We start from the raw sequence: 16,525 nt of genomic DNA, 5'->3' as shown, positions 1-16,525 counted from the left end.
TGAGGTCACCAGTAACAGCAGTGTCTTTTACCCCTTTATTATTGACCTGATGAACCAAGGCTTCTAAAAACCACCCTCTGAAACCCACAGGCTCAGGCCTGGAGCCCCAGATGAGTCACGCAGGCCCTGCCAGAGAGCTCTGTGTCCCTGATCCGGTTCTACATAATCAAATACAACCCGGTGCAGATAATCGGGACAATGGGGCTGTGTGCTACGGACGGGGGAGGCCAGGGGAGGAGGCTGCAGGCCAGAGCCAGTGGCAGGCTGAGGGGAGACCACGGGGAGCCAGGGTGGCCCACAGGGTCTGGGTCGCTTGCTGGTGTCATGGCAGTAGTAGGGCGGGGGTCCAGCCGCCAGTTTGACCACGGCAGGGCGGGGCTTGCAGCTCGGTACAGGATTGGACAGGAACAGGGGGGCGCCCCAGAGGCCACCACTGCGGATCTTTTTAGCTGCCAGGTGACTCAGCCCCAAAGGCGCGAAAGGGCAAGCACGTGAGGTGCGCGGGAGACGGAGTGGAAGAGGTGTCCCACGTGGGAAAACGGGGCTGTAGGGAGGAGGTGGGACTGCCGCAGTTTCAGAAGACCGTACTTCCGACGTGGGGGTGGTACGCTCTAGGGGGCGGGACACCCCCAGGGGCCAGGAGCTGGGGCAGGTAGGGGCGTGGCCTTAGGGCCCGCCTCTCCCGCCTCCTCGGCCTGGGGCTCCAAGCACACCGGACGCAGCTGCGCAACCGCCCCATAGCAGGGCCATGGGTCTTAGTCCTGTCTCGACCCCCTGCGAGCCCGCCCCATCTGCCGCTTGACTAGAGGCCCAGGTAAGATGAGCACCAACCGGACCAGGGTGGGTGCAGGCTTCCAGAGAGAGTGAGGCGCGCCCCTTCTCCACAACCCTTCCTCTAGCCTAGAGTTGTCTGCAACACCCTCTTTTGTCCCGGAGGCCTGTTGGTCCTCCGTCCCACCGCGAAATGGCCAGCTTCCAGAGCTCTTGATCGGAATCCTGCCTGTAACTCAACTTCTGGGGCGTTTTGTCTACTCTGCTCACGCTTAGTCACCTCTGTGCCTTGGCACTGCCCTCCGGTGCTGACTAGGAACCTGGCTCTGGTGTGCACACGCCCCCTGGCCTCTGCACCGTGCAAGGACCCTGGCACCAGTGTGATCTTCAAGCTGCCCCTGCAGCTCACACCGCCTTTGTGCTGCCCCAGCCAACCCTCCCACGCCCCTCGGAAACCACAGGTGTCCAATCTGGTTGCAGATTGGTAGCACGAGGCCCTGAATTGCAATGTAGATACATTGGCTGTGGTTTCTTCCGATTTTAAAAAAGAAAAAAAGAAACAAACAGAAAAACCCCGCTGATCGGAGATCCTTTTAAAAATTGTCATGGCAGCATTCAGCAGAGGCAAGCGGATCTCTGTGATTTTGAGGCCAGCCTGGTCTCACAGGGAGTTCTGGGCCAGATGGGATACATAGTGAGACCCTGCTTTATGAGTAGATAAACAGAGCTTGTGAATTTTAGGTCACTCTGGCTCTCACCACGGACACCTTGCTCAGAGGGCCTCTGAGTCTGTGGGTTGCACTCACCCAATCTTGATTCTTGCCTCTGACCACTGCCTGTTCATGCCTCCCTTGACTTCTCTCTTTCCATATCCACAGGTGGTCATCATGGGTCAGTGCTACTACAATGAGACCATCGGCTTTTTCTATAATAACAGTGGCAAGGAGCTCAGCCTTCATTGGCGCCCCAAGGATGTGGTGGTGGTGGCTCTGGGGCTGACAGTCAGTGTACTGGTGTTGCTCACCAATCTGCTGGTTATTGCAGCCATCGCCTCCAATCGGCGCTTCCACCAGCCCATATACTACCTGCTCGGCAACTTGGCTGCCGCTGACCTCTTCGCTGGCATGGCCTACCTCTTCCTCATGTTCCATACTGGCCCACGAACCGCCAGGCTCTCCATCAAAGGCTGGTTCCTGCGACAGGGCCTGCTGGACACCAGCCTGACGGCATCAGTGGCCACACTGCTGGCCATCGCTGTAGAGCGGCACCGTAGCGTGATGGCTGTGCAGCTACACAGCCGCCTGCCCCGGGGCCGTGTGGTCACACTCATTGTGGGTGTGTGGGTGGCTGCTCTGGGCCTGGGGTTGCTGCCTGCACACTTCTGGCACTGCCTCTGTGACTTGGACAGCTGCTCACGAATGGTGCCCCTGTTCAGCCGCTCCTACCTGGCTGTGTGGGCCCTGTCCAGCCTGCTTGTCTTCCTGCTCATGGTAGCCGTCTACACACGCATTTTCTTCTACGTGCGTAGACGGGTGGAACGCATGGCGGAGCACGTCAGCTGCCATCCCCGCTACCGAGAGACGACACTCAACCTAGTCAAGACTGTTGTCATCATCCTGGGTGAGTGGGTGCTCTGACAGCAGCTTCAGGGACCCTACCTCCATAGGACCCTGGGAAACTGGCAGGAAGGGAGGGATGTTCTCCAGGGAGATGGTCTTCAATGTAGGGGAAGGAAAAGAGGATAAAAGAGGAACAGCCAGTGGCAGGACCAGGCAGCCTCCAAAGAGGAGTAGATGCCCCTTCAGCCAGCCTACACAGAGGTGTTTGCTTTAGTTCTTTGTGACAGGGTCTCTCTACATAGCCCTGGCTATCCTAGAATTCACTCTGTAGACCAGGCTGGCCTCAAACTCACACAGATCTGCCTGTCTCTGCCTCCCAAGTGCTGGCATTAAAAATGTGCACCACCACACCAGACTTTTTTTTTTTTCCTGGTTTTTCGAGACAGGGTTTCTCTGTGTAGTTTTGGAGCCTTTCCTGGAACTCACTTTGGAGACCAGGCTGGCCTCGAACTCACCGAGATCCACCTGCCTCTGCCTTCCGAGTGCTGGGATTAAAGGTGTGCGCCGCCACCTGGCTGGTTATATTTTTAGTGCAGGGTTTCATGGAGTCCAGGCTGACCTTAACTCTATATGTAGCTAAGGCAGGTCCTGAAGCCCTCCTTGACCCTCCTGTGTCTATTTCCCTGGGTTGATGGGCATGTGCCACCACACCTGGCTCCCCTTTGGAGTTTGACCCCCTTTTTGGGGGTTAGAAAATGGCTCCGTGATTACGAGCACTTTCTGTTCTTCCAGAGGGCCCAAGTTCAATTCCCAATACCCACATTAGACAGCTCATAACCACCTGCAACTCTAGCTCCAGGAAATCTGATGTCCTTTTCTAGCCTTCAGGACAGTACCTACATGCATCTGGCTTACACTCATACACACGTACACACACATGTAAATAAAATAAATTTTGGGGTTTTTTTTTTTTTTTTTTTTTTTTTTGGACAGGGTTTCTCTGTGTAGCTTTGTGCCTTTCCTGGAACTCACTCTGTAGACCAGGCTGGCCTCGAACTCACAGAGATCCGCCTGCTTCTGCCTCCCAAGTGCTGGGATTAAAGGTGTGTACCACCACCACCCGACAATAAAATGAATTTTTTTTGACATTTATTTTGTGTATGTGTGCACAGATGTGTGTACACATGCACTTCAGTGTGGAGGTCTGTGGAGGTCTAAGGACAACGTCTGGGAATTAGTTTTCTCCTTCCTCCACGTGGGTCCTGGGAATTGGATTTGAGTCCTCAGTCTTAGCAATAAGTCCCTCTTTGAGGCTTTTAGCATAGGAGAAAATCTGTTCCTGGTCCAGGATTGATTCTGCCCAGTGATTCCTGGGTAACCAGCCTGTCCCATGATGAACTCCTGTCCCATCCTTTAGTGAACAAATCTCCTATAGAAGGTTCCGGGGCCCTGGGCTACTTTATCCCAGTTAGGAAAGGAATCCCTCTGGCAGGTAAATTAGAGAAAAGTGTCTCTCCTCTCCTAGCAGTTCTGCCCCTACAGGGAGCTTGTGTGGTATATGCCTGAGCACAGAGCGGTGCAGACAAGTCTCCTGGTGGCTCACCATCGTCAACCCCACCCCCACCCCACCACCCAACTCCCCGCCTCTGTCCTGCAGGGGCATTCGTGGTGTGCTGGACACCAGGCCAGGTGGTGCTGCTCCTAGATGGTCTGGACTGTAAATCCTGCAATGTCCTGGCTGTGGAGAAGTACTTCCTGCTCCTGGCTGAGGCCAACTCACTGGTCAATGCAGTGGTGTACTCCTGCCGAGATGCCGAGATGCGCCGCACTTTTCGCCGCCTCCTCTGCTGCATGTGCCTCCGCTGGTCCAACCACAAATCTGCCCACTCGTCTTCTGCCCAGATGGGTGCCAGTACCCGAATCATGCTTCCTGAGAATGGCCACCCACTGATGGACTCCACCCTTTAGCTTCCTTGGACTGAGGCAGGAGATGGGCAGCCAGAGCATCGTCTTCTGCACCCCATGGCCACTTGCAGTTCTGACTCCATCCAGCCCAGCAGATGCATGGCCCCTCCATACTCCCCAAGCCCACAGATCTGCCTGCCTCTGGGCACAGGGATTTGGGGACATCTCCATGCACATGGGAGAGCATCCAAAGGGGCTTGGCAATCTGACTCTCAATCATCTCAGGTTTTAGTTGTTTGGGTTTTTTTAACAGACATTTTCATAGCTTTACTGAATATCTCTGGCATGTCCTGTGGACTGGTTCTTCCTACGTGGTGCTCTAGGTGTTGTTCAGGGGGAGAGGTGAGAGCGGTCCCAGGCTGCACCACCCACTGTTAGAGGCTATAGGTGTGACATCTTCCTGAGGCTAGTTTGTGTGTGTGTTTTTGAGACAGGATCTCATGTAGCCTAGGCTGACCTTGAACTCACTGTATAGTTGAGGATGGCCTTGAACTCCACCTCCCAAGTGCTGGTACTGAAGCTGACTCCTTGGGAGTGTTGAGCAGCCTCTGAAGGCTCACCTGCCTCTATTAGTATGGAGGGACAGCATTGTACAGGGCAAGCCTTTCCACTCTGAGGCTGCCAGGGTTGTTTGGTTGGTTGTTTTTTTTTTTTGCCATTAATTCAGACAATCTGCCCCTGTGTCCTGGAATTATCTATCATGGCTCAGAGCTGTCGAGAATCCTTCGACATGGAATCCCCTGGCCCTGATTTCATTCCTATTCTGCACCCACTCCCCTCCCCCCACCCCACCACCTCTTTTTTTTTTTTTTTTTTTTTTTTTTTTTTTTTTTGGTTTTTCGAGACAGGGTTTCTCTGTGTAGCTTTGCGCCTTTCCTGGAACTCGCTCTGTAGACCAGGCTGGCTTCGAACTCACAGAGATCCGCCTGCCTCTGCCTCCTGAGTGCTGGGATTAAAGGTGTGCACCACCACCGCCCGGCTTTTTTTTTTTTTAGGCCTAGCCTTGAACTTGCATCCATCCTGCCTGCGAATCCTGTGTGTTTGGGTTAGAACTGTGCACTACCATCCGGGCTGCTGTCTCTTCCTGGAGTCTTGTGTCATTTTTTTCTGTCGACTGTCCTTCTACCTGTCTCTCTCTTCAAGCACCCAGGGTGAGTTCTGGTTTTTGTAAGCCTTTTCCTTCAACCTGCCACCCCCAGTATTGTTATTATTTTATTATCATTATTATTATTATTATTTTGAGACACAGGATCTCACACATAGCTCAGGCCATTCTAGAACTCACTGTGTAGCTCAGGCTAACTTCAGCTCTCAGCTGTCTTCCTGCCTCTGCTTCCTGATGCTGGGATGACAAGCCCGAGACAGCATGTGGAGATGGAGCCGGTGTCTGACTCCACAGCTTGGAAATGTCACAGATATGCCAAGAGGGACAGAAAACTCCCCAAGGAAGGGGCTTCCGTGTCCCATGGAGCCTGGAATTAAGTCACAAGCTTACCTGGACTTTCTACTCCTTAGTCCCCCAAGGCCCCAGATATGCCAGGCCTAAGATGAGCCCTATCTCTTCCCAGCGAAGCCCCTGGCAGTCAGTGTGGACCATGAGCATGGTTCCCTGCCCCACCTCACCAGAGCAGTCAGAGTTATAGTCTCACTTTGGATCCACATGCCGAGCAACAGCAGGAATTTGAACCTCTGTCTTATCTGAAGTCAAATTCTTCAGGCATTAAAGCATCCGTTTCCAAAGAACTAAAAACATCTCTGTCTCTACAGTAAATGTTCTCTGTTTTCCCCCTGCTGGGACCTTGCACACACTAGGCAGTTCCCCACCACAGAGCTCTGTCACAGGAACCATTTCCAAAGGGAAAATGCCCATCCCTGCCTCTGAGTGGACACAGACTGAGCTGAAGGGCTGGGTAGTTCTTGATCTAATGTGAGCAGTGTGCACCTACAGCCAGAGTTTCTCTGGTGACAACCCAGGAACTGCCAGGTGTCCATGAAGGACCCTGTCCCCAATTCCATGGAGTTCCAGGCCTGCTGGACCTGTGTCTCTTTGGGTATTGAGGCAGCCAATCCAATCCTCTGGGACCCCCTAATGATCAGCTCTCTCACCTGTACTTAGGTCTGTCCTCCATCATCATTGTCCAGGTTGTGTGGAGGGACTTGTCACCTTTTTTTTTCTTTCCTTCTTCCACTTTATAAGTGTTATGTTTTTTGTTTCTGTTTGTTTGTTTGTTTGTTTGTTTGTTTGTTTGAGACAGGGTCTCTCAGTGTAGTCCTGGCTGTCCTGGAATTCGATCTGTAGACCAGGCTGGCTTCGAACTTAGAGATCCACCTGCCTCTGCCTTCTGAGAGCTGGGATTAGAGAGTGCCTAGCCGTGTGCATATGTTTGCACGAAGGGGGGGTGTTTTTGTATCTTTGTGTACATGTGGAAGTAGGTTTGTGTCAGGAATCATGGCTGGGGGCTCAATGAAGCAGGGCCTTTCAGTCAAACCCAGACTGTCTCACTGGGCAGCTGTCCTGGGGAGTCCTTTGTCACTGCCCTTCAAGGCTGGAGTTATAGTGGGTCACTCCACACCTGCATTTATGTGGGTTTTTGCGGTTCTGAACTCTAGTCTTCACACATTAGCTGCTTATCCTTCCCCTCCCCCAGCCCAGCTTGATTTCTCCTCTGCTGGGTGACATCAGGTTTTTGTCTTTTTAGACCACTGGAATTTACAGTCCTCTCCCTCCCTTCCCACCGAATCAGGCCTGCGTGGTGCTGCACCACGGGCTGACATTTTGTACAGGGCACCACCCTCGCCCCCCTGCAAAGGTTCTGTTACTTCCTGTTGCTGGGGCCAAGCCTATGGTTTCCTTCACCAGACCGTTTCCCTCATCCTTTGCATTTCTTGCCGGGCGCCCTGCAGGTCTCACCATCCCCGACCAGCTGCTTGACAGAACAAAGATGATGGGCTTTCCAGCCATGCTAACCCTCCCCAAGCCTTCAGCTGAATTCTGTCGCAGATCCAACAGATTCTGGGCGGCTCTGGGACTTTGCAGAGAGATTTGTGTCCCTTCCTCTTTCTCTTGAGGAGCCTGTTGTCATGTCATGAATCCCAAACGAAAGGCCTGTGGACAGTTCTGTCTCATTGGGGTATGCCCAAGAGTAGGCATTCATTTTTTTTTTTTAGACACATGCTGGCATTTGCTAGACCTGGAATGCTGGGGTTGGAAGGAATGAACAGGCCTAAGACAAGCAGGTAAAGTGCTTCCTGCCAAGCCTGCAACACGAGTTCAATCCCTGGGTCCATATGGTAGGAGAGCACCAAGTCCTGAGAGTTGTTTTCTGACCTCCACACGTACGTGTCTGCGCTGACACACACACACGACAGAATATTTAAAAGAACAGACAGGTTGAGGTCGTTCCTAAACTGGATTTTGCTAAAACAATTTACAGAGCTGACTTTAGTGGAGAAAAGTGTTCAATTCTAGCTTCCTTCTGGCCATCTACACATATCTACACATTTCATCTGGCCTCTCAGCCAGATATAAGGGGGATAGAGGAAACAGAGTTCTGGGGACCAGCCAGAAGGGACCCCACAGGGGCCCACGATTGTGGGGAACAGTTGTATAGCTATCCCTCCAGGTTGGATATGGCCACTACCATGTTGACTCAGCAGCTGTTCATTCACACAGGACCTCACAAGACTGGACCACTAATGTGCTCTTGTAGAAAGAGGATACATGGAGCCCCTGTCCTCACAATGAGTGTGAGTGACACACTTCAGTGCTGTGGCTGCCCATACTCCTGTAAACCTCAATAAAGTCCCTGCTTCACAAAACTGGACGTGAGGGAAATTGTTTCTTTGGTCAGGCTACCCTCTTATCAGGGGTGGCTCCCCCCAGAAAAAGTCACATGACAGGGGACATTGATGCTCTGAGGTCTGAAGAGTTCTGAGAAAGGTGTGGAGGGGCCCTCAGGACTGGTGGGAAGGACTGAAAAGGAGCCAGAATTTTGAGGAGCCTGGGACTCAGGTATGGGAGGCCCTGAGGAAGAGGCAGGACTGGGGAGTGGGAATTCTGAGGAGCTCCAGGGCATTTTCTGCTACTAGTAAATTTGATGTCAGCTTGGGCTATACCAGACCCTGTCTCAACAAGTTGAAAAAACTAGGAAACAGGTGTAGTTCAGTTGGTACAGTGGTTGCCTGGTATGCACGAAGCCCTGGATTCCATTCCTATCACCACACAAATAAGACTTTGTAGCGCACATCAGGCATCCCAGCACTTAGGAGGTAGAAGCAGAAAACCAGAAGCTTGAATCATGCTGCACTAGCAAATTCAGTCAATTTTCATTACATAACAAATTTGAGGCCAGACTGGGCTACATGAGACTCTGTCGCAAGTTATTTATTTTTGAGACAAGGTCTCTGTACATAGCCCAGGACCGTACTGAAACTCACTTGTAGACTAGGCTGGCCTTGAAATCACAGAGATCTGCTTCTTCTATAAATGCTGGGATTAAAGGCATGTGCCACCATGTCCACCCACAAATTTTTGAAAAGTTCTGAGGAAGTGGAGGCGGTGAGGATGCAGGCCTCTGAGGAAGGAAACTCAGAGATTGGAGGGGGGCGGGTTCTGGGGGGCTGCAAAGAACCTGGGCCCTGTGAAGAAGTGGGAACCTGAGCCGACCCGGGGACCAGAGAGAAGGCAGAGGCACTGGAACACCCAAGGAGTGTGGGCCTCTGATGGGGACTGGAGCCATAAAGTGCACCAGACTTAAGCAAATGCAGGTGGTCATCGTTACCATGGCAACTCTCAACTAGGTCTCGGTGGCAGTTGAGAAGGCTAGTTTCTAACCAGTCGCTGGGAAGGGGGAACAGTGCGTGGGGGTTGGTGACGGCGCCCGCGGGGGGGCGTGTCCTGGGGGGAGGATGCCGAAGAGAATCTCTGTTTCCTAGACAACCCTCAACCGGTTCCTCAGCATCCGTTGAAAAGACTGTTTAGGGCGCGTCAGGCGGGGAGAGAGCGGTTGCACCGCGCCCATTGGTGAAAAGGCGCCTGCAGGGCGTTTCCGTGGGCGGTACGCAGCGGCGATTGGCTAGTGGGCGTGAGGGGGGCGTGGCGCCTGGTCTGCGGCGGTTGGCTGCTGCGCACGCGCGAGAACTCTGGGCAGGACCTGTCCCTCCGCGCTGCCCGGCCCCATCGCCCATGGCCGCCCCCGCTGCGTCCCGTGCCGCCGCAGCCCGCCCCCGCGCCGCCGGGGCGCCCCGCAGCTCCACTGGGCCGTGACACGAGCGACGTCCCTGCAGCAGATCATGGCCATCACCGACCAGAGCCTGGACGAGGCTCAGGCCAGGTGCGGGCGCCCAGGCAGGGAGGTAACAGGCGGAGGCGGGATGAGGATGGGGGACAGGTGTGGCAGAGCTTGGAGTGATGGACAGGCGGGGCGGGCTCTGGCCCGAGGGCGTGAAGGATGGCTTGGTGAGGAAAGGGGGTGAGGGCCCAGCCCTGGGAACACGAGACGTTGGAAGGGTAAGTGATCTAGTTATCTGTTATTGGCCGGGGCGAAGACCGCAAGTTTGCAAGACACACAGTTGAAGAGAAGCGACTCAAGAGCTGAACTAGGGTGATTTGATGAAGGATCCGTTGAGAACTTTCAGAAACGGATACGGGGAGCTGTGTGTACCTAAGAGGGTACCTTCCTCCTCCTCCTCCTCCTCCTCCTCCTCCTCCTCCTCCTCCTCCTCCTCCTCCTCCTCCTCCTCCTCTTCGCCCTCCTCCTTTTTATCGTGACAGGATTTCTCTGTGTAGCCCAGGCTGTCCTGGAACTCACTCTGTAGACCAGGTTGGCCTCGAACTTAGAGATTCTCCTTCCTCTGACTCCGGAGTACGGATTCAAAGGCGGCCCGTGGTGGCACATGCCTTTAAACCCTGCACCCGGGAGGCAGAGCCTGGAGGCTGGCGGATCTCTGTGAGTTCGAGGCCAGCCTGGTCTACAGAGTGAATTCCAGGAAAGGCTCCAAAGCTACACAGAGGAACCCTGTCTCAAAAAACAAAAACAAATAAAAAAAACCAAACAACAACAACAGATAAAGGCGTGTGCCACCATGCCTGGCTGGCACCCTTCCTTTTAACGTTTTTGTTTTTTTAATATGTGTATATGTGTGTGCCCCCCGACATGTGTGTAGGAGACTCAAGTTCTCTGAAAGAGTAACAAGTGCACTTAACCCCCATGTGGTATCTTCAACATGAGTTAAGGCTGGCCTCAAACTCTCTATGGAATAAAAGATAACTTTGAGCTCCTGATCATCCTGCCTTACCTCCAAAGTGCTGGGATGAGAGGCATGTGCCCACCCATTGACCACACCCCCAAGGATTCTTCTTCGTTTTTTGTTGTTTGCTTGCTTGTTTGGGATAGGATCTCATGTTTCCCAGGTTAGCCTGAAAATCACCATATAGCTCAGTATATAGCCAGGATAATCGTGAACTTCTGACCCTCCTACCTCAGCCTCCCTGAATGTTAGGATAACATGCATGCACCACCACCACCAACTTATGTAGTGCTTGGGATTGAACACAGGGTTTTATGCATACTAGGCAAGCATTCTCCGAACTGAGCCCCAACCCAGCCATCAATAACCCACTTAAACATTTTTCTTTCATGTATGTGTGTCTAGGTGTATGTTTGGATGTGGTTTTGTGTGTATGTGCACAAATGAATAATCGCACAGTGCATGTATGGTTTGAGGTGAGTATCAGCTGGCTTCCTTTGGCATGCTCTTTTTTTTTTTTTTCATTTTGTTTGTGGAATGGAGGCATGTGCATGGAAGACGTGGGAAAGTCAGGTCTTTCCTTCCACTATGTGGTTCATGAGATCAAATTTGTGTTAAGGATCTTGACAACAACTACTTTTACCAATGGAGCCGTCTTCCAGGCTTAGGTTTCTATATACTTGGAGTGACGACAGGCGGAACTGCTGCTCCAGAAAGACAGAAGGAGAAGTTTTGACAGAAGCCCGAAATGGATTCAATTCTTGGATAGGTTCCCAAAGGATACCTCAGGACTAATTATTTGATTACCTTTTTTGTTTGTTTTTTGTTTTCTGAGACAAGGTTTCCCTGTGTCGCCCTGGCTGTCCTGGAACTCACTCTGTAGACCAGGCTGGCCACAAACTCAGAGATCTGTCTGCCTCTGCCTCCCGAGTGCTGGAATTAAAGGCGTGTGCCACTGCCGCCCGCGATTGCTGTATTTTTAAGGGAGTATTTCATTGAACCCAGAAGTGATCGATGAGCTCAGTTCCTGGCATCCTTCTGTCTCTGTCTGATGCCCTACACCCACAGCGCTAGCACTACAGACACCATCATGCCAAGCTTTATTATATGGGTCCTGGGGAATCTGAACTCAGGTTCTAATGTTTGCAAGGCAGGCACCTTACCGACTGAGCCGTCTCTCCAGTCTCTGAAGAAGCCTCTCCTTTTTGGGGGAGGAGGGCACAGGGTCTCACTGTGTAAACAAGGCTGCCCTCAAACTCAGAGAGCAACCGGTCTCTGCCTTGGAGTGCTGGCATTAAAGGCATGCATCTGACTTCAGAACCCATTTTTATTATTTTATAATTTAAAAATTTAAAGATTGTTTTATTTTAAGTGTGTGAGTATCTTGCCTACATGTCTTTATGTGTACCATGTATGTGCCTGGTGCCTGAGGAGGTCAGATTCCTTGGAACTGGAGTTACAGATGGTTGTAAGTCACCATGTGGGTGCTGGAACCCAAACCCAGAGTTTACAAATGCTCTTAACCACTGACCATCTTGCCATCCCCAGTACCCATTTTTAAAATGAACTTGAAAAATACTGGACACTTACTGTGTGAGGGCACTGTTCCGGGTGCTGAAGTAGTCCTTGCTTCATGAGTTTGGGGGTTTGGGATAGAGAAAGGAAATGGAAAAAATACACATATGTAAATTGTGGCTAAACTATAAGGAAAGGATTGGCATGCTGTGGGAAGCTAGATGGAAAAGGGACAGTACTTCCAGAGACTCCAAGGAGCCAAGGAAAAGATGTTCCCAGGCAAATAGGCAGAAGCCTTGGAGAGTCAAATTTGGAGAAAACCTGAAGCCTGCTTACACAGTTCCACAGAGTTTACAACTCTCAGTAAGGATTTGGAATTTTATTCCAGTTTCTTTTTCCTTTTTCTCTTTTATAAAGTTTTTGTTTGTTTTTCGAGACAGGGTATCTCTGTGTAGCCCTGGCTGTCCTGGAACTCGCTGTATAGACTAGAACTCACAGAGATACTAAAGATCTATTTTTTAATTCGTGTGTAGTATTTTGCCTGCATGAATGTATGTGTACCAAATACATGCCTGGCGCCCATAGAAGTCAGATGAGGGCATTGGGTCCCCTGGAACTGCAGTTACAGACAGTTGTGAGGTGCCATGTGGGTGCTGGGAATGGAACCCAGGTTCTCTGCAAGAACAGCCAGTGCCCTTCACCACAGAGTCTAGAAACCATTCCACTTTCCACTCTGTAGACCAGGCTGGCCTCGAACTCACAGAGATTTGCCTGCCTCTGCCTCTGCCTCCCAAGTGCTGTCATTAAAGGTGTGCGCCACCATACCTGGCTGTCAGAGCAGTTTTAAGACCACCTGTTCCTTGTCCCACACCAGTGTCAGCAGCCAGCATTGTGGAAGTCTGCTTTACAAGGCAGTTTACAGCATTAACACCTGCTGGGATGATTCGAAAATAGGAAAGCGCTGGATGTCTTTTGGAGCATGAATGTTTATTGAAACCGTCTGTTTTGAGGTGAGGGCGGTTCCCTAGGGTCTGATAGTATGTACTCTAGCCCTGCAGTGAGATCAGTTTACTAAGAACAAAAGCTACCTTAAGGCTGGGAGTGCAGCTCAGGTGATGGAGCACTTAGCTCCAATACACATGCAAGGATCTCTGGGTTTGCGCTTCAGAAGCACATGAAGCGCGTGTGGCGATGCTCACCTTGGTTATATATTGAGGCCAGTCTGAAATTCCTGAGACTCTGCCTGCAAACCAACCAGCCAACCAACTTCACTTTTACTGAGCTCAGGGCTTTGTGCTCCTGCTAGGCAAATACAGACATTTTCCTAGCTCGGTGTGGAATGCTGACTCTTGGGTTTTATAGCCTCTCTCTGGAAAGTTAGGAATGCTGCCCTGCCTCCAGCGCTTTGCATTCCACTTTTCAAATTATCCCCCCACCCCCCCACCCCACCCCACCCCACCCCACACCCCAGCTGAGGACCGAACCCAGGGCCTTGTGCTTGCTAGGCAAGCACTCTACCACTGAACTAAATCCCCAACCCCTCAAATGTATCTTTCATTAGGGTATGTGTGGGGTGTGTGTACACACGCACGGTGAGTGAAGATCAGAGGACAGCACTGTAGAAGCTTCTGTCATGGGTTCTGAGGAGTGAACTCAGCTCATTAGGCTTCCGGGAACAAGCGCTTTTACCCCACCCCCAGCCATCTCACCAGCTGTAATTCCACTCCCCTGACCCAGGTTTTCCTGCACGTCTATATGGCCAACATCTCTCCCTCACAGCACCTGCCCTTCCTTTGTCCTGCATTCTGAGCGCCTCAGGTGCTGGGGAACCAGTGGCAGCCCCAGTGCTCTCCTGAGTTTTGAGAATGTCTAGTGTGTACAGAATAAAAGCTGCTCCACAGAGGAACTTGGAGCCAGGCCGGGATCAGCTTTCCTGTGAGTCCCTGTGGTTAGTCTCCAAGAGAGGGCTTTGTTGTACTTTGAATTCTCATAGCACCTGGTACCTGGCACTCAGTAAAATGCCATGGTATCTAATTACCATTAGAGAGTCTAGACCCCTTTTACAAGGATCAAATGTCAGATATCCTACATATCAGATATTTCAGTATCAGAATTATAGTTATGAAGTAGCAATAAAAATAATTTTATGGTTGGGGGTCACCACAACATGAGGAACTGTATTAAAGGGTCGCAGCATCAGGAAGGTTGAGAACCACGGGTCTAGAAGGATTAGGCTTCGGGAAAAGAAGAAATGAGACCCAAGAACTGTCACCACTAAAGGAACATTTTGATGTATCTGGGGGAACTGCCTGTGTCCTGTTCTGGAAAGGGAGCTACTGAAGAGCTGAGCTCTGCTCAGGTGTGGCCTTCAGGCATCTAGGGCCCAGGATAGCCCCAAGGCTGGAATCTTGAAGGTTCCAGTCTGCCCAGGTGGCCAATACTCATGAAGGAATAAAAGCACTTGTCTGTTTGAAGACTAAGAAGTTAATTTCTATTACATTTTTATTTTGTGTATGCATGCATACATGCCCATGGCGCATGAACAGGACACTTATGGAGGTCAGAGTATCATTTACAGAAGTCAGCTCTTTCTCTCTTGTGGCTTCTAGGGATCAAACTCAGGTCCTCAGGCTTGGCGGTAAGGGCTTACCCACCTCACCACCGCACCACCACCTCCTGACTTCTTCTGTACTGTTGTTGTTGGGTTTTGCTTTTTTGGTTGGTTGGTTTTGGTTTTTTCGAAACAGAGTTTCTCTGTGTAGTTTTGGAGCCTGTCCTGGATCTCGCTCTGTAGACCAGGCTGGCCTTGAACTCACAGAGATTGTCCTGCCTCTGCCTGCCAGTGCTGGGATTAAAGGTGTGCGCCACTACATCTGGTCTCCCACCTCTTCATATAAAATCTTAAAATGTATTAGTCCTTTGTCATAGCATATTGTCAAATTTTTTTGTTTGTTTGATTGATTAGTTTTCTAGACAAGGTTTCTCTGTGTAGCCCTGGCTGTCCTGGAACTCACTCTGTAGACCAGGCTGGTCTTGAACTCACAGAGATCTGCCTGCCTCTGCCTCCTGAGTACTGAGATGAAAGGTGTGCGCCACCACCTCCCCAGGTTCATGTTTCTAGTTTTTAAAAATTAGTGACCTGGACATGAAGACTGAAACAGGAAAAAGTAGTTCAAGGCCAGGCTGTATCAAAAAAAATAATAATAATATTGGGGAAGGGAGTATTACTCTTTACCTGTTAAAATAGTTGTGAAAACTTGCCTCTTACACTTTTGTCTGGAGCTTTTGAGACTTTGGAAGCTTCTGGTTTCCCTTCCTTCTTTGAGCTTCAGGGTTCTGAAGATCACCTAAGTCCTGAGAAGGCTGCAGTCCTTAGGTATTTCTACTCCAGAGGAAACACAGCATGGCTGGGTCTTTCCCTCACAGTAGAGCCAGCTCTCCTGTTGTGGGGGTCCTGCACCCACAGATTCAACCCACCTTAGACTGAAAGTTTATTGGGGGCCTGACAAAATAGCACAGTGGGTCAGGCTGCCTGCTGCCAAGCCTGATGACCCGACCCGAGGTCAATCCTTGGGACCAAGACAGTGAGTGGAAGAAGAGAACTAAACATTGTCCTCGGACCCCCACCCATGTGCCTTTGTACACTTGACCCATGTGCACACACACACACACACACACACACACACACACACACACACACACACACACAACAAATGTAGTAGAAGGGAAATGTATTGAAGGGGATCACTGTATGAGGTCAGCCTGGAATGCAGAGGGAGTCCCAGGATTCCAGGCCATCCCGGGTTACTACCTGGGGAATTCCAGGAAAACCTGTCACATAATCTTAATCCCGTACACAAAGAGAAAGGAAATCTGATCCATCTGAACAGAGCACATACCTCCTTCCTAACAATTCTCTAAACAGCACTGGATACAACAACTGTGAAAATATCGTTTGCATACTGAATACTATAAATAATTGAGATATGTTTTCAAGTGCATGGGAGTGAGGCTGGATGGTTGGCTCCGTGCTTAAGAACTGTTGCTGCTCTTGCAGAGGACCAGGTTTGATTCCCATCACCCACATGGTGGCTCACAACCATATGTACATTGGTCTCAGGGAACTCAATATCCTCTTCTGACCTCACAAGGCATCGGGCATGCACATGGTGCACATACATGCAGGCAAAACATTGGTATACTTAATATATCTTTAAAGTATATAGGAGAGGCTGGAGAGATGGTTCAGTGGTTAAGAGCTCTTGCTGCTGTTGCAGAGGACACCAGTTTGGTTCCCAGCATCCATGCTGGGCCATTCTTAAAGCACCCCCGTCTTCAAAGGATCCTGTGCTCTCTTCTGGCCACTGTGTGCACCAGCACACAGGAGCACCTACCCCCCTCCACAAATAAAGACAAATCTAGAGTACCTGGGAAGATGTGTGAAGGTCATTGAGCGTCTGCCCCTT

At 51.0% G+C, this 16,525-nt stretch overlaps 2 protein-coding genes across 7 annotated transcripts in view; both read left to right on the top strand.

Annotated features, from left to right (window-relative positions):
- The first annotated feature begins 268 nt into the window (after window positions 1–268).
- Window positions 269–5,079, top strand: Lpar2 (lysophosphatidic acid receptor 2). The gene is made up of 3 exons (XM_052752711.1): window positions 269–814; window positions 1,650–2,391; window positions 3,988–5,079. Exons 2-3 carry the CDS (start codon window positions 1,659–1,661, stop codon window positions 4,296–4,298), a joined length of 1,044 nt encoding a protein of 347 aa, XP_052608671.1. The 5' UTR covers window positions 269–814; window positions 1,650–1,658; the 3' UTR covers window positions 4,299–5,079.
- The window catches only part of Pbx4 (PBX homeobox 4), a 55,377-nt gene continuing 41,131 nt past the window's right edge, over window positions 2,280–16,525 (top strand). For 2 of the 6 annotated variants that reach the window (XM_052752705.1, XM_052752706.1), the window contains exon 1: window positions 9,539–9,628. Coding sequence is in view for 2 of the 6 variants with exons in the window: in XM_052752707.1 (XP_052608667.1) it covers window positions 9,588–9,628 (41 nt within the window). In the remaining 4 variants the exon portion in view is untranslated. Of the gene's footprint in view, window positions 2,392–9,538; window positions 9,651–16,525 lie in introns of those variants that run through there. The other 4 variants (XM_052752709.1, XM_052752708.1, XM_052752707.1 and 1 more) reach the window with 4 other exon arrangements.

Source organism: Peromyscus californicus, unplaced genomic scaffold (assembly GCF_007827085.1).
Source record: "Peromyscus californicus insignis strain IS unplaced genomic scaffold, ASM782708v3 Scaffold_23__1_contigs__length_62951481, whole genome shotgun sequence".
NCBI classification, from domain to species: domain Eukaryota; kingdom Metazoa; phylum Chordata; class Mammalia; order Rodentia; family Cricetidae; genus Peromyscus; species Peromyscus californicus.
The sequence above is the reverse complement of the archived record's forward strand: the minus strand, read 5'-3'. Positions and strand labels throughout refer to the sequence as shown.